This window comes from Trichoplusia ni, chromosome 21, assembly GCF_003590095.1.
Source record: "Trichoplusia ni isolate ovarian cell line Hi5 chromosome 21, tn1, whole genome shotgun sequence".
Taxonomy (NCBI): Eukaryota; Metazoa; Arthropoda; class Insecta; order Lepidoptera; family Noctuidae; genus Trichoplusia; species Trichoplusia ni.
The window spans coordinates 4938006-4964156 of record NC_039498.1 but is presented as its reverse complement, the minus strand read 5'-3'; the positions used below and the strand labels follow the sequence as shown (position 1 = coordinate 4964156).

Genomic DNA, 26151 nt, shown 5'->3' with positions numbered 1-26151 from the left:
AATTTTAACCACGTGGACAAAGTCGCGGGCAACAGCTAGTAATATAATAAGGTTTGAGCATTGATCACCACGCTGGCTCGCTGAGGGTTGGCGATTCACGATTCTGCGCTAGGATAGTATACAATATTTTTTTCTGTAGTAAAGATGAAAAATTGATGAAGAATTCAGGATATTTGGAATCCAGGTAACTTCGTGATGTTGAAATCTTGAATTAACCGCAGTGAACAAGCGTGGTGATCAATGTCAATCCTTTCCTATATAGGAGGAAGCTTATACCCAGTGGAGAATTTTCAGGCTGGATTTATTATGTGCATTTATTAATTTAGAACAAAAAGGATAAAATTACAGTCATTGTATGTAATGGTTTCTTTCAATTAAATAAATAAATCAATCAACGACCTTTTCATCTACTGCAGACGACTTATGTGGTGGTGTCTGTGATACAATGCCTTTCATGACTGAACTTACCGATACGAGAGCGACATATCTCACCACAGGCTTGACAAGAGATGTAACTGGATATTAGTATCGAACCATGTTCTCTCTGTGACCATACTCTGTCCAACCGTATTCTGTCTCTCTGTCTTTTCAAATAAATAAATGTCATCAAATAGAGGGGGTAATCAGTCAAATTAGTTTCAGCGAAACACAGATTGAAATCCGAGTCTAATATAACTTGCAAAAATATCGAAAAACGACAAAATGAACCAACGAATTCGAATCTTCCTCTTTGGGGTCAAAAACCAACATTAGCACAATAACACACCACGCCCCTAACACGGTAAACCCCTACATTGAACTGGGTTCAACCTCCTAAGCTCAACCCTCGTGACGTCACTGTAGGGATGGGAATAAAAACATCGGATATCCGAAAAAAAGTTTTTAGGTGGAATTTCTTCTTCGAAATGTAATTATATTCGATATTAAATACGATTTGAAACGTGGTGCTTAATTTCAGTTTCGTTTAAGTATAATTATTTTCTATCCTGTACTTCTTTATATAAATTACCTTTCAAAATTACAATCTATCTATCTAAATTCTATAGCTCTTCCTAAAAACAGTGAAATTATCCGTATTATGTTTTTAAACTTAATCTAAACACTTAAAAAACTAGCGTATTTTAAATATCAGTCCATAATACAATATAACATCATCAAACCATATTCGGATATTTTAGATTTTCGTATCTATATCCGGAATTTCCTACGACCATCCCTAGTCTAGGATTCGAACCCGCACAAGGCCGGCCAAAAGCTCCACAAAGGTCGTGCGTTGACACCGTGCGTTAACCCAAAGGGCAATGATACACAATTTGTTTGTAATGTACAAAAATACATTAAAATAGAGTTATTTTCATATACCATGTACTTAACTGTGGTTTAATGACCGAGTTTGAACCCTTAACTAGTCAAGCGCGAGTCGGACTCGTAACTCTCAGGGTTTCGTACAATTAGCCTTAAGAAGAACTAAATTGCAGGTAAAAAGGATACCCATCACATTTATGACCGCAACAGCCGTTGCTTAACCTCGATTTCAGTTTTTTATTAGTTGTTGTTGTAGCAATAGTAATACATTATCTGTGATAATTTCAACTGCCTAGCTATTACGGTTCCTGTGATACAGCCTGGTGACAGACGGACATAATATAAAATAGTTCCGCATTATCTTTGGATTCTTCATAATATGTTTTCCCATAGAGCGGGGGTGAATGATCCCTGGTAGATACCCTGTCACATTTTATATTAAAGTTCTCAACAAGGCCTTTACATGTTGGACCTGTGTCCCAGTGCACGCCTTTAAAAAGGACCGGGTCTCTTCCCATGAAGTTATCCCGAGAATGAAATGAAAACCATCTTTCACGTCTAAACCACTGAACTGATTTTAATGAAATTTGGTACAGAGATAGAGTTGACCTTGAGAAAGAACATAGGATAGTTTTTATACCGGACTTTTGAAGAGTTCTCTTGGAAACGGGATATAACCGACATAGACGCGGGCGAAAAGCTAGTATGACATAATTCTACTAATATTATACATAAATGCGAAAGTTTGTATGTATGGATGTTTGTTCCTCTTTCACGCCAAAAATCACTGAACGGATTTAAACGAAACTTGGTATACATATAGTTTATAACCAGGATTACCACGTATTACTGTTTTTATCCCGATTTTATGGTCCCGAGGGCAACAGCTAGTCTTAATTAAAAGGTTTTAAAACCATTGACAATAAAGCAATGAATTTAAGTCTACACGTTGCTTGTCCTTACTGATAGTCATGAGATCATCATAGATTTTTGTCTATGGTCTAGTAATCAACCATAAAGTACAAAGTCTAGGATCTATTAGCATGATATCATGCCTTTGCCTAGTCATGGGCATTAACCCCATGGACAAAATACGTATGCGCTACAGATTGTAAAATCACTCAAATGTATGAGAATTTCATTTCAGATGACTTTGATTTTTCAATTTCATAAATTAAATATATTAAAATCTTTTTTTTTTGTGAATAAATTACGTATTTCATTAATATTATTCCCATTCCTGTATATCCATTGAAGATGAAATTATTATTTAAGAAATGCAAAAAGATTTTAATAACTTTCTATCAATCTTCGCAAGATGTTAAAATCTTAATAGGGTTATTTAACAAAAAAAACTGTATAGTCCGCCAGACAGAATTTAAAAAAAAAATGATTATCGTAGATATATTTTATTCATCTCTTAAAAAAATTAAGGGTATACAGTGATTTAAAATCATGTGTGACGTCACTTACCAGTACGCTTTGTAATAGCAAGTGATGTTACTAGCCACCACAACTTTATATTTCGTCACCTTAAGTGCTGTTAATCTTCTTCACTTTTGAATGTTATAAAATGAAAAATACTTATTCAATATTTGACAAAAGAGATTTATAATATTATTAGATTTAGAGCCGATTATCGACGAATATGTTTGACATTTTGACAGCTTTTGCATAGAAAATATGTCAAACGGCCATATTTATTTCTTAGAAAAAAATTATCTGACGATTGAAAAATCGGGCCTTAGTCAAATACTCTATTGTATGTTTCAAAGGCAGGATCTATCCCTTAAGGCCTCTAGGCAAATAAAGTCATTGACCTGTTCAAAAATTCTTAACAGAATGGTAACCTCTTGAAATGCCTCGTCATCCTGCTGATGATGATACATTTTAGCGATATGATATGTGTCCAAGCGCATGATGGGTCCAAAAATGGTATGCTAATATGTTAATTACAAAGGGTTTTCGTTTAAAGTCAAAAAAAGGTTGTAAAGAAAGTGGTTTTTTTTGGGGATAGTAGAATACTGGGTTTTAATTATTTTTTTGCTAAACGAATTAATATTAATTTAATTTTTGTACGTTAATTTCAGTATTTAAGTAAAAGGAACAATTAGTTAACAAAAAATATAGTTTTTCGCCTCAGTATTCTCCAAAAAAACACGAAAACAAATTATCTGTACCGCCTGCCTCCCTAAAATAGGCCGAAATCACCCACCCAGGGTGAAAACGGCAAAAACCTAAAAAATTGCGAAAAACTCCACCAGTGCTGCGATCGTTCACCTCCCGGTCGTTCGTTGACCTCCGAATTTTGGCAGGTCGTCGAACCGGTCGCTGCCCGCTTATTTATAATGTTAAAGCGAGATAGAAACATTAACATCTTACGTCAGCTGTGAATGCTGTGATAGTGTGGACTAATCATCGCGTGACGTCATCAAGCGTGTTGCATCTTTTTTTATTTGTTTAGGTCTCGAAGGGAATACCTCCTAAATAAGGTCGTGAGCTAGTGTTCGGAATTTGAATTTGAATGTGTTCTTTTTGTGATGGCCGCGTTGACGCCATTTTTGTTGTTTCAAATGTGATTTGGAATGATATTTTGATGTTCGACGTTCGAATTTGAATTTTTCCGTTACTTGTGTTTTTTTCTTTTATCTGGCAGCCTGTGTTAATTAATTTTGCTGCCAATTAACTTGACAAATGGTTTTGTGTTCACAATAAAAGTTGTTTAATTGTGAATTTGAAGAGTTTAATAATCTTGGTGCCAAAAGTGAATATTAATTTAAATTTTACGAGACAAATGAATATATCTTTTAATATTGCTCCCGTAATGCCTATCTATCGCTACTTTGCACCTTAAAGTGGCAAATTATTTATTCCAACGTTGCTTTGCAAACCTCTATATGCTTGCTTGTACTCCGGTAGTTACTTGGAAACTAAAATTGCCAGGTGTTGTAGACTTATGTGGCTTTGAGTGCAAAGGTCTTTATATTTATATAATTACAATACTATATATATATTAAGTGATCAGTTTCCCTACTGTATCGTGAGTAATTAGGAATGTTATTTACAATAATATATTGTTTATATACGATAAGTTTTTGTATTAATAAATATATGTTCATATTTGTATTGATAAAGAGAAACATAGTATTATGTAATGTCATATAGAGATTTATGCTCAAGCCTTAAATATTGAGGAAAAGAGACGCCGTGTAGCCCTTTCTCACTTGAACAATTCCCACAATCGTACTTAAAAGGATTTCCATGTATCATCATCATCATAGCCTTTTCCGGTCGGCTTACAGTCTAAACAGATGCACCTTAGTACCAGTGTTTTACAAGGAGCGACTGCCTATCTGACCTCCTCAACCCAGTTACCTGGCAAACACGATACCCTTTGGTTAGACTGGTTGTCAGACTTTCTGGCTTTTGCCTACATTAACGACTATCGAAGATGTATGAGTAACAACCAGGACCCACAATTTAACGTGCCCATCCATGGACCGACCGCATCAGGTGTAGCTGTATAATATATCCGGGGACAACTCACACACGGTTATCTGATCCCAAGCTAAGCAGAGCTTGTGTTATGGTAACCAGACAACTGATAAACTTACTTATATATTTCTAAATACATACATATTATAGACAAAATTACACCCAGACACAGAACAAATGATCGTGCTCATCACACAAACATTTGTTCTGGGTGGGAATCGAACCCACGACCTCCGGTATAGCAGTCAGGGTCACTCACCACTAGACCAACAGGCCAGTCAAAGTCAAGCTTAACCTGTGATCACCGTCACTACCATGTATCATAGACGCAAAATATGAGTCTGACGTGACTCGATTCACGTTCAAAAACATCGTGCGACGGTCATTCAACTTATGACAAATGATTTCATAACGCCATGCAATATGTTTGAGGAAAACTTTGGTTTTGGTGAATGAAAGTAGGTTCTATATTTGTACAATTAGTACTATCTGTGTATTTTATTTGTTTACTAGCTGTTGCCCGCGGCCGTACCCGCTACGAATCGAAAATGATCCCACAGGAACAAAATCAAGAAAACTATTCAATGTGTTAATCCTGGTAAGAAACTATCCTATGTGTTAATCCTGGTTGTAAGCTATCTGTGTACCAAGTTTCGTCTAAATCCGTTCAGTGGTTTTCGCGTGAAAGAGGAACCAACATCCATACATAAACACAAACTTTCACGTTTATAATATTAGTAGATGAAATGTAAAGATGTAACAAATATATTTGCAATACACACTTTCATTTACTAATAGATATTTTTATCACTTTTGCTGAATATTTCGATATTAACTGATCGCCCGTTGGCTGATTATTATTGTTGCCACATAGTCTGTGACATCAACAAATAGCATAGCTGTCTATTGGTCAAATATTTATCGAAATCTGTTCATTACTAAAACGATACAAACTTTACTTCTTCGTGATATAAATATTAATAATTTTAGTCGATTTCCAAAATATACTCCATACATAAAAATATTTCGTCTTAACAGTCACACAATTGCTTGAAACAAAACAAACTTTACCATAAAGTGAAACCTTTCGTTTCATAAAAATAGTGAGAAAGGTGTTTCACTTTCAATTTTTGACCGTTAATGACGTTTCCGTGACGTCACTCTTGAAAATTAGGTCAAAAGTTGAACCCTTTGCTTGTAACTGTTAGTTAAATGTAGATTTAAATCAATTACATCAGAAAAAAGCAGTTAGATTAACTACCTTATGTAAATGATTCTTAGTTAAGTGAGTTTCTTTAATGTGTATTTAAATCTATATTATAAAAAAAAAAAACAATCGCGCATTAAAGAATTTAATTCTTGTGTCGCGGGGGATTTAACAAACATTCAAGTCACATGCACAAAGACATCCAGACTCAGAACAAGCCTTTGTAGATCACACAAGAGCTTGTCCTACGCTATAATCCCAAGCTATCACGGTTCAAGAGATACAACCTTATTACAGACAGAGGGAAAGACAGCAGTGCCTTATTCATACGGTTTATTTTAAGCTCTTAGTACGGAAGACTAAAAATGAGTGAATTTTTTTTCGGTTTACATTTCAAAAAACTTTTTCCAAGTCACCACGTATTCATAATTGAAAACTTATAACTAAGTACCTGTTTAGCAAATCATGGGATGAAATGACTCAAACGCGAAAACTATGTCATTGACCTAGAAAAATAACTGGACTTCCAATTAATACGAAATTCTAGGAATTAAACAATAATCGAATCGTACAGGAAAAGGTGATTTATTAACTTTTCCTTTAAGTTGTTTACATCTCAAAATTGATTGTGATGGTCAGGGACCTTATTACGTCTAAAAAGCATTTATATGTTAATTTTAATATCTCAAAAAATATATAAAAATATGTCTATTGTACTAAAAAATAATAAATTCCTAAGGCTTTTTACAAATATTGTTTCCAAACAGCCAAATTGAAAACAAAAATTTGTCTAACACAAAAATATTTGTCCAAGCCAGAATCGAAGTCACAACACATCGCGCAGTGCTTTTATCAACTTCTTTACAATCAATCATGATCAATAAAAAGTATTTTTTTATCAGTCAGTCAGTCCCTTGTACCAGCCCAGGGCAACGGCCAATTGTATAGGAGGAAGTAAATTTTGACCATAAAGATGTCTTAAGAAAAATATTGTGGAATATTACTGTGCCTTCATCGGCAGTTATTCTTAGTGAGCGGAGTTATTCTTCTGAGTGAGATGGTTGTCAATTGGTATAAATATATTAATACTAACATGAAAAGCTAGTAATAAACATAAACAATAAACAATTCAGTAAAAAGTCTGTTTGAACGAAATATGTTTCAGATTCTTTTGTAGAAACTTCCGGGGTCAAATACCTCGATAAAATCCATAATCAAAAGATAAAACTATATCGAAAACGAGACATCACGTCGCTGATAAAAACGTAATATATAACAATAGTACTTATATGCTTAACATTTTTACCAAAACAATTTGTTTGGGCACAACAACCTGAGTTAAAGAGCAACGCACTCTACTCCAGACGTTAAAGGGAAATACCTCTGGACAGCGCCATCTCTTATCGAATAGCCGTACTAAAGGTCAAACGTATGGGTTAATGAACTACGACAAAATTACGCCCTATCAAAGATGATTGGGCTACTATTTTTGGTAATGTGTATTGTGCTTGTGTTTTTTAATGTCTGTGTGTGTATGAGATAATGGTACAAGTGTAATCTTTTAGTTATCTTAAAGATTCGATTGTTGATAATGTTTGGAATTACGCGTGACGTCACTATAGCGGAGGTGTTTCGAAGATATTATTTTAAATGTATTTAAATGATGAATAAGCGACAAATGTGAGATTGAACGACTCTCAGGTTTGAGTCGCTGTTAAGTCTCTTGCTTTATTTATCATTTTTAAGAGTGCAACGAAATGCACTTAAAACGTGTATTTTGAACATAGTCCCGTTTCCTTATTCGGGAATAAACAAATTACGGTATGTGAGTATCAAATTACACTGTAACCTGTATAGCCCTTATAAGGACTTATTTTAAATAGTACATAATCTAAATGATTAAATATTCTATAGAAATAAGCCATTCAACACACGCAAATAAACATAATGTAATAAAAACAAACTATTGCTGACGTCATGCTAGACTCGCTTTAAATAACTCAAATACCTGGTTCACTGACACTATACCTATGTAACACTAATCCGAATGATCTAGAACGACTCAATAAACAATTTTAGGAAAACAAAATTCGTGAAGAATCCTTCACAGCGCCATCTGTTGACAAGTAGGAGAACTAAAGTTCATACTGCCAAACTGAGTTGAATGACCCCGGTTGCCTGCTTATCTTTGCATTACAAGGCCTGCATGGACTTGTATGACGCATGGGCGATTTATTTTTTCATACAATCGTTGAGGATAAATGTGTATTTTTATTGCAATCATCGTTATATCCGATTGTTGTGCGATTTTTTGTTTGATATCAATGACGAAATGATGAACATACAGAATTATGTTGCTTTGTGTTTTCTTTATGCATATATATACAATATTATATTATGGTACTCATTTCTCTATATGGGTAAAGACCTTTGCAAAGCTGTGGGATATTTACAGAGTGGTGTTATTATGTTATTTCAAAAGATAAAGATAGATAGGGAAAAACAAATAACAGTTAATTTTAACTAAATTAAAAACTTCTTAAAATCAATCTTACTAAAATCACTTATCATCATAATCTTCGTAATAAATTCATATTCACATTTTGAACTGAATGAATGAATTTTGATTTGAATTCCACAATGTTTACACAGACGTTACAAAATGGGTTACAGATGATTTTAAAACAATGCTATCTAGAAACATCTCTTTGCCTTAATATCAAAAAAAATTCTATATAAAGGCAAAATTATAAACAATTTCAATAAAAAACTTAAGAAGTGTTATAAAAACTATACAGCATAAACTATTGTAATATAGTCCTTATTACAAAGCACTAAGGTTGGTTATAACAAAACTGAGTTTAATCTCTTGTGACTGGTTATCCAATGAAAAAGTTTAATTGAATAAATAACATAAGTGTTGTTAAAAGCACTTGAGGGCATCCCACCGCTGGGCATCCCACCGCTGGGCATCTTTAAAATATCATTAATAACGCATAGAAGTGTAATTTATCATGTTGTAAATTATTTATAGCAGGGATTGTCAACCTTTGGTTGTGCGCTAAAATTGTATGGTAGTAAGATTGTTGACCTTTTTAAGAGTAAGCTATGGCAAATAGATATAAGTTAATAGTTAAAAGATTGCATTACATTAAAACAGTCAATTGTTTAAACTCGAATTTATTAATTCTACAAAATATTTTTCATGAGAAACTCAAGCAATGAAAATGTATTGACAATAAAAAATTTGGTCTCATCATGATATTTTTGTCTAAATCACCAATGTATTTGACAATAAGCATTCATTAAATTTAATAAAAAAATTGACAACAATTTCACCTGATTCCAATACACAAATGAATGATAACAAACTTCCAATCAATTTAGTTACATATTCACTGGCTACAAAATGTTTACAACCCCTGACCAATGGCTCAGCGTATATTGATGTGTCATACATAACTTTATGACAGCAAAAAATGTTAGCTGTCAATTATGTGGGCGTGGCAACAAGAGCTCTTTAGACGTCTTTTAAAATACAGTATATTTATCAATTATTATTAAACAAAAAATAATATATAATAATAAATTATCCCTAACTTTATAAATGAGAATGTAAGTTTGTTCGTCACGCTCTTTCACCAAACCTTGAAACTTTGCAAACATGTTTTTGGGGGGATTAGATAGGGCAGTTATTAACATATGGTTATTATGGTTATTAGGGTTATGCTTTATAGCGATATACCACGGGGGCGTATCGACCGACCGCTAGTATTTAATATATTATTTTATATCTTATTATCCTATTAATATTATAAACGCGAAAGTTTGTATGTATGGATGTTTGTTCCTCTTTCACGCAAAAAAACACTGAACGGATTTAGACGAAACATGGTATACAGGATTAACATAGGATGTTGTTTTTATTCCGTTTGCACGTTCCCGTTTAATCATTTTCGGTTTGTAGCGGGCGGAACCGCGGGCAACTACTAGTACAAATATAGAAAGAAATATAGTTTGAGTGTCTGTGCTGTTGTATGCGGTAATCTCAACATCAACTGAACTGATTTTCGTGATACTTTTATCAATTAAAAGTCTCGTTATTTGTGAGGTTAACATAAACTCTACATTGACTCCGCAAAATACTATATTAGTCGTAAAAATAGCGAATCGAGAAGTAAATACAGATGAATTGAGAACCCCCACCTTTTTGACGTCGGGTGATAAAACAGAAACATGATTATCTTTTCAGTGGTAGCCTGTTTCATATAAAACATGACGCGTATATTTATAAATCTATTACAATACTTATAGTTAACTTAACAACAAAAATAATCAACAATTTATCTTTAAATTTGGACTTTTCAATCAACGATTCAAAGAACTGACGTCAAATACTACATCTATCTATGGCGATTGGCAGATTAAATATTTTATCAAAATTGTCTCGAAACTAAAATTTTATAAAGATTAATTTATTATTTGTTGAGGTGTATTTAATCGTCAGATATCTAGTATTCTTTTGAATAATGATTTTGTCATATAGACAACGTTTTTTACATTCTGTTAGTTTTAAGAAGTTAATATATAAATGACTTGGTAATATTGTTATAAGTCGCTTTTTGAACGGTGAATAAGTGTTCTAAATACATTATTAGTTCTTCATATAAAATTAGTAACCGTGTACAACATTATCGTAGGTATATTAATTAAACAGTAATCTGGAAATGATTTCTTCTTTAAAAGAAGCTGTATGCACGTTCGACCAATTAAATAGGCGTAATTTTATTTATTGTGCTACGGCAACATTCATTAGTTCCATCATTGTGTTCTTGAAGTAAATAAAAAAACAATAAATTGCAATCGGTCAGCGCACGATTATGGCAGTAATGCAACTAGTAGTGATAAAAAATATTATGACATAAGGCGCCCGGTCAGCGACCCGGCGTGGTGTAACGAAGGAAGCAACGCCATCTCGTATCGAGTTGCGTAACTAAATGTAATCAAGTCCACTATTATGTCACTTAATTATTATAAATAACATATTATGCACGTTTTGCGTAATTTATTGATATGTGCATATTTATTATCTAAACGAATAGTTCAAGAGATGAGCTTTTTCGGTTTTGTTGGACTACCCGTCACTAGATGGCGTTGCAGAGACGGCTTTTATTTTTACGAACGAAAACACAGCTCGTAAACTCGCTCTAATTGAAGTGTATTTCGTTAAAATATTAATAAATACGGAATAAAACGTGTTCGTAAGTTATGCGCCGAGTATTACGCGTTATGAAATCGCATTCAAGTTTGTTACTTAACGTACGTTCGCTTTGCGTACTCGTAATAGCTCCCCACCGCAAAATCTAAGCGCTCACCAAGGTTAGGCAGTAGACTTGAATACGGGCTCTTTGAGAAAAATGCTTAAATCCGCCATTATGCGATGACGTCACCATATTCAAAGGAAGAAGTGAGTTCTATTATCAAAGTTTATGAAAGGAACAGCAATTTGAAATAAGAATTAAGAAAAACTTGATTTCATTTTTCGAACTTTTAGAAGTTTAAAATATGGAACAGTAGTTCGTTGTATTTTTTTTATAATTATTGTAATCTTTAATCAGGGTAGCAACATGATGTGTTCTTTTATCAATGAGTGATTGTAAAATGTCTAAGATTCAAGAAGTGACGTTACATCATCAATCATTGTTTTGACGTTATTTTTACTCAAAATGGATAAAGTTAATTTATTTTTGAGATATTATATTCAAATAAAACTTTAGAGTTTTTTTATGTTATTATGACAATTTTTTAATATGATATTTCTCCCTTTTAAACTTAATAGTTACCTTACATTAATAATAATACCCTTTTGCCACAGTCGGTTAAAATAACACTACTGGCCATTACATCCCCAATTTACGACCCACAAGAGTACCACAACAAAAAATACATTTTTACTCAACAATTAATTAAATTAAAGTCATATTTTTTAAAATGAATTCATGAAAGTATTATGTCGCAGTCAGTATTGCGTAATCGGTGTAATTGAGAAATGTCTAGTAATTGTGTGTTTTGTATGCTGGGATCGCAGCACTAAACGATGAATAAATAATGGTGTATGTGGAAAAATTCAAGAGAAATTTTTAGTCTTATATTATTTAACTTGGCTATTTGTTGGCTGCTTAGTAAAAACATGTACATTTGAAGAATTTTATTAAATTGGATAAATACACTAGAATAGCATACAAAGGCAGAGTTATGCCCAGCTGTGGGCTATACTGTACCAAAAAAGATGATATAAAATTCATTTGAAAAAAAAAACATCTTTCGAAATTTGACAAAACTACAAGTCATTTAATTTCGTCATAGTACACAGAAAAACAATATTCACTCTACCTACTCAAAACATCTTACGATAAAAACTATTAAAGTAAAACAAATAATAAAGTTAAAAATAAAACAAACACTTCCTCACTAATTGTCCATCCTGCATCCTTCGATAATTCAGTTTACAGAAACTGGGGCAGAAGTTCAACTTTGACCCGAAGCGATTGAACCTGAGTCCCAAGGTCACGAAGGTCAGATTAGGGCCGTTCGAGAGTTAGCCCAAAACGTGTCAGGCTGTGACCTGCGTCTGACCTACATGTAGCAAGTTTGAGGTCATATTTTAACCGTTTGTTTCCGATTGTTGTGGTTGATTACTAATATCATAAATGCGAAAGTATCTGTCTGTCTCGCTTTCGCGATAGTACACATTGTTTTAAGAGTTGTCTTTTCTAATCGACATTTTTTAGGTTATGTGTAAAGACAATTCTTTTTTTTTGTTATTTCATAGAGATATCTCTGGCAAAAGCTTGCGTTTTAAACGCCGTCTAATGGCAAATAAAACATTTAAATTGAAGATTTAAGAAAATAGGTTTAAATGCCTTCATTAATTCTATCATTATACATGCTTGTAAAAGTGTAGTTTTTCGTTTCAGTTGTGTAAAGGGTTAATATTGAATACGTTGTAATAAAACAGTTTTTGCGTGAATATAAATTTCTCACAATCAATGGTATTGTTCATTGCGAAACATTTAGAATCCCGTTTTAATAAGAATTAGTCATCATTATGTCAGTAACGACAAAATGTTTTAAATGGTGAATTAGCTAAATTGCATTATTTATTTATTTAGTTAAAGATAAAATAGTGAATTAGCTAAATTGTATGATTTTTATTAAGGCGAATTCAGAGTCTTTTTCTTAGACTTTATATTCAACAATTTTCTTCAAAGATAATGATTTTAATTGTATTTTTATTACTTTAACTGCTTCTTCGCTACCGAAACTTAGTTAAGTATTTCTTTTAACTCGAATACAATAGTGTATTGCAAATAATAAGTAGCCCCCTTCAAATGAAGCTCTTTATACGATCCCCTTTCGAAATAATATTCAAACAACAAGGATATTGCAAGATGCCACACCAAGCGCCACGTGGCCTGAAAATAGGTCATCCATTATCTTTCGACAATTTAACTATCCCCGTCTCCCTCCCTCCATTGTAACACCACAAGTGCGATAGAGAGGGGTGTATTTAAAGTGGTTCCCCTCGCAACCTGATAGTTTATTCTGGAAGACTTTTGTTGCTGGGGTTAAAGTGTTGTCGTGTCACTTATTTCCTGATCTGTCACGCTGGCATGCTAGCATGGGAAGTCACGTGACAGGGCGATCGTATCAGACTTTTCTAGTAACATAGTTCTTGTTATTTCATTGAAAATGAAACTGATAAAGCGATAGAACCACAATCAATTCATTGTGTTAGTTTTACTAAAGTTTTTAGAATTGATAGCCCTAAATATACCGACTACAAACACGTGTAAAATCGACTTTAATATGTTTTCCTTTTACTGAACTTCTTTGTCTTTTGGTATAGTTGACATTAAACCTGGTGTCAGAGTTATTAAGCCTCCCAAAGGCAGGAGATGAGCCGTAACACCCCCTCCAAAAAATCTGAGGTGTGCCAGTTCCACAATGCTTTTCTATCACCATTTTAAGCAAATAATTATTACATGAATTCGAAAAACATTTTTGCCGTTATTCGATCCTACGACATATGACTTGGAAATCCGACAGACCCACCACTATTCTACCCCTTTTATTTATTTAGCATCAAATCCCCAACCAGTCAGGGTATCTTATAAATGGCTAAGGTAGGAGATAACCTCCAAATAAATAGCTTTAATGTCCTCAAATGGCCGCGAGAGAATGGATTGGGTATTGCAGTTCGGATTTATAAAGATAGAAGGAGGTTCGTTTATGTAAAAGCTATGGCCCATTAAGGATTATTGAAATCGCTATTTTAATAAAATTGTAAGTTTTGGATAGATTTTTATTGGTCAGACACAGCTTTGGTTCAACTGTAGGACTGCTATAAGCTGGTATTGAATTTATTAAGAAAATAACTAAATACAATATGCAAATAATTCAAGAGCTTTTTTAACTCATGCTGATAATGTAAAATAGTATTTACATCCTACTAATATTATAAACGCGAAAGTTTTTTATGATTTGGTCCTCTTTTACCCAAACACAACTGAATTGTTTTTGACGAAACTTGGTACACAAATAGTTTATGAATAGGATTAACACATAAGAGGGAGTTTGTTTTTATGTTCCCGTAGGATATTTTCGATTTGTAGCGAGCGGGCCCGCGGGCAACAGCTAGTCTTTACGTCAATATTTATTCTTAAATTGAGCCATTTGGAATAAATACTATTTCTTTAATTTGACACTGTTCTCTCTCTTTTCTGTTGATACTGTAGTTATTAAAACTAGTTAATTCTTCCTTAGTGATAGGTATACAAAAAAATAACACATTATTTTGTTATACATACAGATATGCAACTACAAGTTTCATTTAGTTGGGGGCGAGCCTATTGCCACTATCAGTCACAAACCACGATAGAAAGATAATTCTATCGAACGCATATAATTTTAACTATTATTGTTGTAAAATATTTACTGTGGCACATATTGTTTAAATAATAAGTGTAGTGTCTATTTTAATATTTTTAAGCAACTTTAAAGAACTAAGGTTTTAACATCATAATATATGAGAAAGAAAGCTTTTTGCTGGCTTTTAAAACTACATATATCTAGGTATACGTCTTAGATGTGTCAAAAGTATATTAATTGTAAGTTATTGTTCAAAAATTTGAAGGAAGAAACAACAATAAATGCTTAATAAGACTGTTAATGACTTCGGAGGATCTATTCAATAGATTTAGAAAATTCTTTCACCTGCAAAAAGCCACGTATTTTGTGAGTATTACCTAATGGTTATAAAATACTCGCCAATGAAAGTCAAGATTTGATGAAATAACTAACTTAAAATTTGTTTAAAGTAAGCAGGCTAAATATTTTTGATGTTACCAGGAATATCAAATCATTATGCTATGAAGAATTTAAGCTACATTGTTATAGCTTATTGTGAGTAAACAAACGTTTTTCTTCGATCACAAAATACACTGAAATTCTCTTTATCCATTTATGGCTTTCCGATTTAAAATAACTTAAAGTTAAAAATATTCATTCAATGATAAATGAATGAATTTTTTATTATAACTTAAATAAAAAAATCTCAAGAAAAAATTTAAATAAAAATAGTTGCCACGGAATTAAAAGATTTAGTTTCATTTTTAAGAAGAATAGTTATTTGAATCTCAATACATAATGCCCTTATGTAATTTACTTTAATATTTAACTGTTTATATTCCTATTAAATTCATAATGAAGCACTAACAAAGCAACCGTCCATCATAATAATTACAAAACTTGTCATTATTAGGAAGTTACAAAATGTCTAATTTAAAACTGCACTATCGCATAACAAAGCTTCAATTAAAAAAGTTAAATTAACTCTGTAGCAGACAACACAGTTATATTAACCGTTAACGATACTAAAATTTCACATGCAAAACAACGCCACTTAAAAACGCAATTAAAACTTCATTATAAATTTTAACTTTATAAAAATGACGTAAAAACTATCTTATTAAAAATTAAATTGCCGCCAAACCGAGTTGTGTCAACGCTTAAAAAAAATCAAACCTAGGCACTGATCATTCCATACAGCCTAAATTCACTGTCACTCACACCACAGATAACACAAGCACTTATCGACTTTCGACACTTTTTCTTTTTTTTTAAATGGCGTTTTCTCGACGGATATTTCGCGCCGAATTGGTAAAGACCCGCTTACACCGAGACTGTTGCAAGCGGGCCATTGAGGGAGCAACTAGGAAATGAATACAGCGCTGCCAGCCAGCGCCACACACATAACCTCTTTAGACGCATGTGTGTGGGTGAAGTGCATACAATTTGACAGCATGTTCAGTTTATTTATAAGCCTATCGCATCGCTTCACATACATTTTCAATACAAAAAGCACGAATTTAATACCGAAATGTAAAGCAAACTATAAAATTTAATACCACAGTTTTGTCTAATTAGAATCTTGTAAGAGTGAGATAATTATACTACAATTAAAATTTAAATTCATAATTATTTAATAAGATAAAAAATGACAGATTAAAAATCTAAAACATAGCGGTTTAAGAAAAAAAATGTTACGCGTCTAAATCTCAACCACCGTTATTACATAACAGTCGGCTAGAGTGAGAAGGAACGATGTTTCGTACGTGCTGGAAAGAGAGAGCGCTACGTTGTGTAACGCAACACAGAGAAAGCTCACACATACTTTCTTTATACACGTACGTGGTAAACATTCGTGCGTCTGTAGTACGTCCGTGTGTTAGTGTGTGTGCGTCTTTACATTTTTGAATTTTGAACGAAAGAGCGTAAGTGTCGGTATAGACTTTTCAAAATGGACTCTTCTTTCAGAATTATGAAGTGCAGTTTTCTACGCTATGCTGCAGTCGTTAAGGTTCGTTTTTGTAGTCGTCTCAACGACCACGGCAGCTTTTTAAAGGGGTTCAATGACACACGGTTTGGCACGTTCCTTAGGCCCAGCGATTTTTTCAAATGTACTGCGGAGTAGGTTGAAAACACCACAAAAGACTATATTTCCATAGAAGCGAAACTAGGGCACGCGTAGTTTGCGTTATGGCTTTTTTAATCGATTTTCCTTGAAACAGGAGGATAAACTTTAGAGTTTTTAGTAACGGAATGTTCATGTAGCTCAAATATTCTGGTTATGATTCGCTCGTTACGAGAATTGACCGAAAATGAGGACACAGTGATAGGCAATAAATCACCAATAAAAAGCTGTCGCTACCCGATGCTAGATGGCGCTGTCATAAATATTATAACACTCGTAAAATGCGAGGTTTTATCGACCCCATTCTGTTAAACGCACATTTTGAACGTTTTATAAATAGAACGAATGACTAAGGTATTCATTCAAGACGTCTTCAATTGTTTGGCGCCAAAAATATACCACAGAATGTCAATATTTACGTAAATGTATTTCAATACTTTGAAAACAAGTTTTGAACATTTTTGGATAATAGAGACACACCTACATTATTAACTCCTAAAAGTAATTAATAAATTACGAAATACTAAAAATAAATGAATCTTTGTCTCGAAATAGATGCTTTACTGTAAAATTGCTATTGCATCACAGCAAAGGAAGTGAAATAACAGTCATAATATTTATATAGCTATCCCTTTCCGGCAGTATGGCGTCATCTTTGTCGCACGCCAAGAGAGCCCCGTTTGAAAAGCGGAACGTTGCGGGGTATATCTGTCTCTCTTGCGCAACAGCGACGTTGTATATTGCCGGTATGCTCGTGCAAGGCAACGGAGTGCATTGACCTGTCCTTGTTGCGTATGTGTGAGTAGCCTTGCTTTACAGTTATATGTTGTTTGTATGTATTGTACGTGCATCGTAAGGTTCGGTACACACTGCGTGATATTCTATGCTCGCCATTTTAATATTATGTAAATTGTTATTGATTTATTTATGTTTATACAAACCACGGTAGTTGGTGTCGTAATCCATTTTTTCTTTGGTGTTTAAGTTGGGAAACTTACCTGTAACAAGAAAAATTGTTATTAGTAAAAATGTATTTTTTTAGTTTTCACAGTAGGTATCTCTAGAAAATGACAGAATTTTTTGAAAATTTATTTTGCGAAAAACTACAATCTTTAACAAGTATAAATTGATAATGCCCTCATAATACGATGTTTGTGAATTAATGGTAAATAAATAAATACGGAACTAAAACCAACTAACAGCAGAATACAACACCGGCCTTAGCTACGTTATAAAAAAAAGTTGCGTCAGAGCCCATAAAAAATGTCTGCCAGGCGTCAACGTTACATCACTACGCTTCGCTTGTGTGTGTTACCCACACAGCTGCACACAACACGTATACACACGTGATGTCTACACGTGGGTCGGTGTATGTGAGCGGCCTAATCTTTAAAGGAATGCGGGCTATGGAAGTACTTTTTTTAAAAACTGCCTGAAAAGGGAAATTCTTTGACAGCCCGGTTTTACTTTTTATACGTTTTTTTTTTTAGCAAATGAAATGGATTAATGCGGACTGCCTTTGATGGCTTAATTAGAGTTTCGCGAATATTTTTAGAGTTGTTTTTTAATGTTTTTCGAGAAACTATTTGCTTTACTCGTAAAATTTTCGCAAAAATATAAATTTCATGAAAACTACATCGTATCTTAATTTAAAATTAACAAATATGAGAAAACCTTTCTACAGACTCAGCAGACATCATTATAAGCTAGTAAAACAGTGTATTTTAGACCGAAAAGTGACAAAAGTAGATCACATAACCCTCTTATTTTTCTGTTCATCCAATTTTTATGTACCTTATGTCAAAAGTTCAGAGCTCCAATTGACATTTCGATAAAACTGTTTTGGTACACCGGGGAATACCATTTTCTCCTATATAATGACATACAACTGCTAAGTAAGATAGATAACTATAAAGACGTATATACTGTTGTGACTCATCGGATTGAACCAAGCCCAAATTCTTGAACTTATAAATTAAAATATAGGTATTATTGTAAGCCAGCGTTTGTTTTTTTTAGAAAGGAGTTTAACTATAAAATTAAAAGTCCCATAAACTTTTTTTTCTTGTTGTTTTGACGTGAAACTTTTTAGTTCTTGGTAAAACCTTTTACACATTAAAAGGAATGTTTTTTATATCATTTAATCATAAATCTATAGCATGACCTTGAAAACGAAAACTTGGTTTTTATTTAGTCTCATGATGGTTTTAAACAGAACTTAAACTAAGAACTAAAATCTCATCATATAATTCCCTTTTCTATAACAAAATGAAGACTTTCATGTACTCTCATCATCATCAGGACAAACCAGCAATTTTTCAGAGCGACTGCCTATCCAACCTCTTTCTTTGAACAGGATTCATTGCTCATATTAATACTAATCAAATCAATTTTTCTAGGAGTGACAAGTAAAAAGTCACGTGACGTCAAAAATACATCTTTTATCACAATAGCGAGATCTATATCATCTTTAAAACGTCACTTGTATCAACTGGACTGGGTGTGTTCTATGGTATAATTTTAAATGTTATTATTATTAGCCTGTGTGTTGTATATTTAGATCTAGACACACCGACATTCAAGTCAGGGAAAATGATAGTAGAATGAACCGGAAAATGCATCTTAGTTCGAAGGCTGAAGATTCGTTGACCGACTATGTTTATTGGATAAACTTTTGATTTTATTTATTAGGAAGAATAAACTTTTATCTGATGGGTTAAAAATCTGGATATTTCTAGGTCTATTGGATAGAATATAAATTCTAAAAAATATGTTGGAACAAATTGTATCTGTTTTCTGAATGGACAATTTAAGAGTAAAGCATTCACTTAATTATAAAAGTGTCTGTTTATGGAAAAGCCTTTGCCCAGTTTGGGATTATATTAACAGAACAAATACAACTGATCTTGAACAAAAGTCTCTTTGTCCTTGAAACATTTGTCAAAGTTTTGCTATCAGCAAGAAAGTTACATCAAAAAAATAACCAACATTCGTTTAAATAAAATTTTATTACATTGATTAATAACTAGAAATCAATGAAAGCATAAAAATCTAAATATAAAAGCATCTTACATAACAAAAATCTCAATAAAAAGCATGCAATATTAGAAAACCATGTTACGTAAAAAACTATCACCATTTTTACTACGAATAACAAAAATTCTACAACCCGTTGCAAAACCTGACCTACTACAATACATACGTACAGACATACATATTCTATATGTATATGTTTAGCTATTACGTGGGAAACAGATACTACGATAACGCATTTAAGGATATTTACAAACGATCAATATACAATTGTTTATGTAAAATTAATTAATTATATAACTAACAATCTGTCTGTCCATCCGTCTGTCATCGGGTTGAATTTTCACAGATGATTTATTTATTTTGTCATTATAACAAGAAACATTCGTGGAAAGATTTGGGGGAGGCCTTTGCCCAGCAGTGGGATGCAGTGGGCTAAATAAATCAAAAAGACTTTTTTCTGTTTATGCACGGTTGAAAATAATAATTGACGGGTTTTTTTAATATTAATATTTCAGTTTAATTTCCGTATTTTTCAAGAAAGCTGATGTGTATGAAGACTAACTTATGCCTGCGACTTGGTCGTTGTTTTGCAAAAGCCTTGAAGCCAGTATTAATATGACAGATAAATCATTAAAATTTGATTAAATTGCCTAATTATCATAATCACGTAATTAGCTATGCTCAGTTAACAGTGACGGCAAAATTGTTCGTTTGTAAAATGCCTAACATATGCATCAGGTTTTAACACGCACATATTGTGTGTGTGTGTGTGTGTGCTATCAACATATAGTGCATATGTACATTCTAATAAGTGAGTCAGTAGACTCCTAGTCATAGTAATAGTAAACAGAATTATAAAATTTCGTGACAAAAATTCTAAAGTGTTGTTTTAAGGAAAATAAGGAGTTCTCTTTTTGATAACGTTACCTAATTTTTACGTCCGTGACTTACAATACCTATATTGCGAAGTCTTTCGACTTATAAGGACATTTTTGATTTTAGGATAATAATATCAGTAACATCAAAATAAAGTAATTTTATAAAGAGGAAAAGTTCGTGAGTTTGTGACATTGAGTAATCTCAGAATCTACTAAACCGATTTTGAACTATATTTTCCCAATAAAGCCAAGTTATAGAGATATCGCTCAGCAAAGTAAGCACGAGTTGTTTTCGATGCATGTTAAAAGGGAAATAGGAAAAACATCCGGTTGTTTTAGTTCGGTAAACGTCATATCCTGCCTTCCTTAGACCCGATAGAATTTCATTATAATTCATTAATGGGGTACAGAAGACTTCAAATTAGCCTCGGTGCAGCAAGAAAATAACCATCAAAACATGTCAATCACAGATATTTTTTGGCTGTGAATGAAAATTTTTAACTTCTTATTCTCAATAAGGATTATATGACTCAATCTACATATTGTTGGTTAGGAGTGAAAGTGAAAGGGGCAAACTGAAATATTTGAGAGGAGTGTTGCACCGTTTCTTTATCTGTCTTTTTGAACTGAGGTACTGGAGATGTAGTTTCTTCTTTTGAGCCTTATAATGAGTTTTGTTAGGGTCGGTTTTTAGTCTTATTTCATCCACTATATGTATTTTATATGGAAAGTGGTCCTGAAGAATGGTTTGACGAGGTACAGGATAGGGAATCCTGGAAGGAGATAGGAAAGACTAAGTCCAGCTGTGGAATACTTTAGTCTGGGAAAAGGGAAGAAGTCTGTAATGATTTCCTTGAACCTTTTATAGAAATGTCTATTTGGAGAAATTATAATTGCCCAAAAAATCCCCCTGTCCAAAAAAATCGCCAAAATCTTAACCAAGTTTATGAGCAAACAGATACACCTAGTTTCGTCTATCCATAATGAATGTAAAGGTATTTCCAGTTATGTCACTTAAATACAAATAGTCCGAGCCTTAGCTCGAGACATTTCAAATTATTTCTCAGCAAATTATAAGCGACAGTTTTGCATGTTAAACAGTTTGTGTTTGTGTTTCTTGGAGTCAATATTATGTATGATTGTTGGTTGTAAATCTTTGGGCTTTGAATTGAGTTCTTGATCTTAAAAGGTGTAACTCTCAAAAGTGGAATGTAGTACTGCAATGATGTATAACAATTAAGAGGAAGTAAGATTTTTTCGTTATCTAAAGATGTTAGAGATTTTAATTTATGTATTTGTATAATGTCGTTTTAACTCAATGAGTCGTGTTGATAACTAGATTTGTATTTGCGGTTTCAAAACGTTTATGCATGCTACTAAGGTAACTTTGTAAAAGTATATGCTGTTTTATTTCGAGAGTCCAGTGACGGAAGGTAAAAAAAGACCTGGATACAGACTTTGGAATCTTTCTTTCCGAGGTGAAAAGATTATGACTTCAACCACCGCTAAGGGTACGGCGTGGGGATATGTCGGACTCTCCCAAAAATACCCCGGGCCCCTTCAACTGCCTGAGCCAGAGCCACGGATCCCTTCTACATGCTCGGCATGACTGCGGCTGTGAATTTGGAACCTGGAATCATCAACCCTTGTCAACAAGCGTGGTGATTACATATTCCTTTAACACGATAAAAGGTTTCCTCTTTCCCAATACCGAAACAGTTGCAACCAACTAAAAAACAAGTGACACGTATCAGCCACAAAATCATTATACGTTACAATATCAAACCAATAAATAAAGAGAAATCGACTACTCGATTTAGATATTTTGTGCAATCGATATAAATTGTAGCAATTTTAAGAGTGCATTGCGATATTTCAATCTTGTATTTTATTAACTTATTATGATAGTTGTTATGGGTTTTAAGAGACTAATAAGATGATGATTCTTTTTCTTGAAAAGAAAAATGAATAGAAAACTTTATACGCAAGGTAATGTCATTGCTCGTTAACAAGTGACGTGACTTCAAATTGTCATTTCAATACATTTGACGGATTGAATCAGCGTTAGCGCTTTAAAAAATATAACTGGGATACATGTTTTCTGAAGTTAGCTTGAGTGCAGGTTTAACTACTTAACCGGATAATTTAAGTTTGTTTATGTAACTTGGCAGTCAACTTATCATGTTGGTTGGTCTGCCAATCTTTACAATTTAAGTTATTTCTATGATTTTATACCAAGAAATATGTTTTTGTTACGGAATGTTAGGAATATCTGCATTAACTTATCTAGCCGTTGACCGCATTATACTGACTAGATTTCAGATGCGTACAGATGCTTAAAACCTTATTATATTATTACAACTTTCAATGAGCTGTTTAAAATACTCATAGACCTCTACCAATGTAGGTGCATTTATTTATTTTGTTTAATTCTATGCATTATAGTTTGCACAACCAATTTTGACGTCGTATTTTTTCAGGTTTTTTATTCTCCAAAATGCAGGTACAGCACAGCGGATTCTTAACCTTTTTTGTTAGGTGTTTTTCAATTAAACATAAAATTAATTATATCTCAAGTATATATGTATCACATAATGACATATTGGAAGGCTAAATGAAGGGCCTTTGCCCTCCAACCAAGGACCATGGTAACAAATAATAATATTTTCATAATCTTTCCTTGTTTTTGTCAGCTGCTCAGGATAATATTGTTATATAACAATAAAACCGGTTAATTTGTTATGGACAGGAGTTTCCTTGCGAAGTTTCCTCCTGAGCCTTTCTTAATATAGACACATTTACTCATCATGGTTAAGCAATATTTTTAAACTTTTGACAGACCATTTCCTCAGCTGTTGATGGTCAAATGAGGTTTTAAATTCCAGTAACTGTAAGTTTTCAAAATTGTTTTGCCGATGACAACTCTGTGCAAGTGCGTCATTATATTGAGAAAAGATCGGTGATATTCACAAGTACAAGTAGAATTATATGTATACTAAAACATTTATGCATTGATGAAATCAATCTACAACTCAATAACACGGAAATGATTAGTTATGAGAGTAAAGTTTCTGTAAATTCTTGATAAACTTTTTAATAACTTTTATAAAGTAAAAGCATACATATAAGAGATGCAAATATAATAATTATCTGAAGATTTAACTTGTTTAATTATTATGCTTTCTATACCTATAACGCAGTAAGTAAATCAATTAATTTACTAAAATTCATGGTAAATAATTAACTAAATAACAGATTTGAATAGATAACTAACTATTATGTCTTGTTAAAAAACTTTCACTATTTGATGTTTGCTTTCTTTCTAGTTAAATTGGTCGAAATAAACATAATCTTTTCAGATTTTTGTGGTACCATATTAATTATCAAAGAATATGGTACCAATATACTGGATGCTTGAAAAGCTTAATTTATATGTAGATAGCCCAAAAAAACAAATAATAAAAACTTGAAATTTTCCTTAAATTTTTACAAAAGAGATTATAGTCCCAAAATACAAGAAAAACAAATCGAAACACAAACAAACAAAAATCAAAAAAGCATCGAACACACATTCTAACTTAATTTATATTGAACACTCATCCGTTTTTAGAAAAACCGAACGGCATATGTGTCACGTTTTTCCTTGGAGTTAGGGCCTAGGTATCTAGGTATAGACCTAAACCTAGGTATAGCGTACGTTGCGTGAGGTCATGTATAGTAATAATGCAAATTAGAGAACGCTAAGACTAGTTGCTAAGTCTAACGCATGTGTGTTTTGTTCGTTCAATGTATGTCAAATACTGCCCAGTAGTTTATATTCGTGAAGGAGTTAGTTTGGCCTAGAAAAGTCCCATTTGCGGGCTGTTTTTGTTCCATATAGGGAAAAGATGAAATATGGAATAAAATGTTTATATCTGGGCCTTTAAAGGTCCCAATTTTAGACATAACTCTCCCCCGTATAAACCCCTAATTTCAGCCTTGAACTGTCCTTGTGGGCTAAGCCTTCTCCCTCACATAAGAACAGAAAGGAATATCTAATAACATGCTTATATCTAGGCGTTTAAATATTGGTCTTAGCTCTCCCCCGTATTATCACTTTGAGATTGAAGATTGATTAAAATATAGAGGAAGGAAACATGAATCTCTGTTCTTCTGATAATTTCCAACTTCTAGACAAAGACCTCTGTCCGTTTTGAGAATTATTGAGGCCTGATCCTCACGCTTATATTCAGAACTGTGTATGTCGTACTGAGGGGTAAAATCCTCTTCCAATGTAGTGCAGGAACCAGCATTGATTTACACGCTTACTCAATTGTGGGTTGACAATTTCCGATTCTGTTGTAGCATATAGGTTTTCCTAAACCACCACTACGGGGAAAGGTTTTCGTGATATGCTAATACTGCCCTATCTGGTCACCCTTTTAGGATCCTATCCTATGTATGTATAGAAAAAAAAACATGAAAAGCACAATAATTTGACTCTATAAGCCTTGAATAACAAAAACTACGCAATGACCTTGAGTATCCAAGCAAACCCGTGCAACAAGACAAGTATTAGAAGATAACTTATTCAATTCGAGTATTTTATATAGCTAGTCACAAACCTGCTGAATAATTAAGGTACTATGAAGGTTTAATACTAAAATTGGTCAATGCCGTTACTTCTAGACCTAAGTAGGTATATAAATAATTATACTTTAGTACTGAGAGCCTGTTACTGCTTTTAAAGTAATATTATTGCTTTTGTGTGAGGAAGACAGCGTTATAGACGGTGTAAAGCGCCGTCTCTTCCACAATTGTAAGAATTTAGTTCGAGTGGTGGTGCTAGGCCCTCTGTTTTTAGGGGTAGCAATGTCAGGTTGAATAAAAAAGTATTTAGTTACATATGACAGGGTTTTTAGGCATAAAGACGTAAGCAAACTTGTAAAAGTCGTGCATAATAACAGTTTTTGGGTTGAGATTTTCATAAATGAACAATTATCTATTGTTTGTATGTTTTTAAGCTTTATTGTACTACAACATTCGAAAATATTGTGTGTTATAAGTCTTTATTATCATAAATATTGTACGTTTACGGAACCCAATACAAAATATTACTAAAATCATCTGATTCGTATACTCACCTTCGCAGCTTTAATTAAAACGTAATTAATTAAGTTACAAATAAAATCTACGTCTTGTCGAAATCTATATTT

At 33.0% G+C, this 26151-nt stretch overlaps 1 protein-coding gene across 4 annotated transcripts in view; it reads right to left on the bottom strand.

Moving 5' to 3' along the window:
* The window catches only part of LOC113504076 (probable nuclear hormone receptor HR3), an 89396-nt gene that overhangs the window by 31000 nt on the left and 32245 nt on the right, over window positions 1-26151 (bottom strand). The window contains exon 2 of one of the 4 annotated variants that reach the window (XM_026886174.1): window positions 17984-18040. The exons of the other annotated variants lie outside the window; for them this stretch is intronic. Within the exon in view, the coding sequence (XP_026741975.1) occupies window positions 17984-18040 (57 nt within the window). The remainder of the gene's footprint in view (window positions 1-17983; window positions 18041-26151) is intronic. 4 annotated transcript variants of the gene reach the window in all.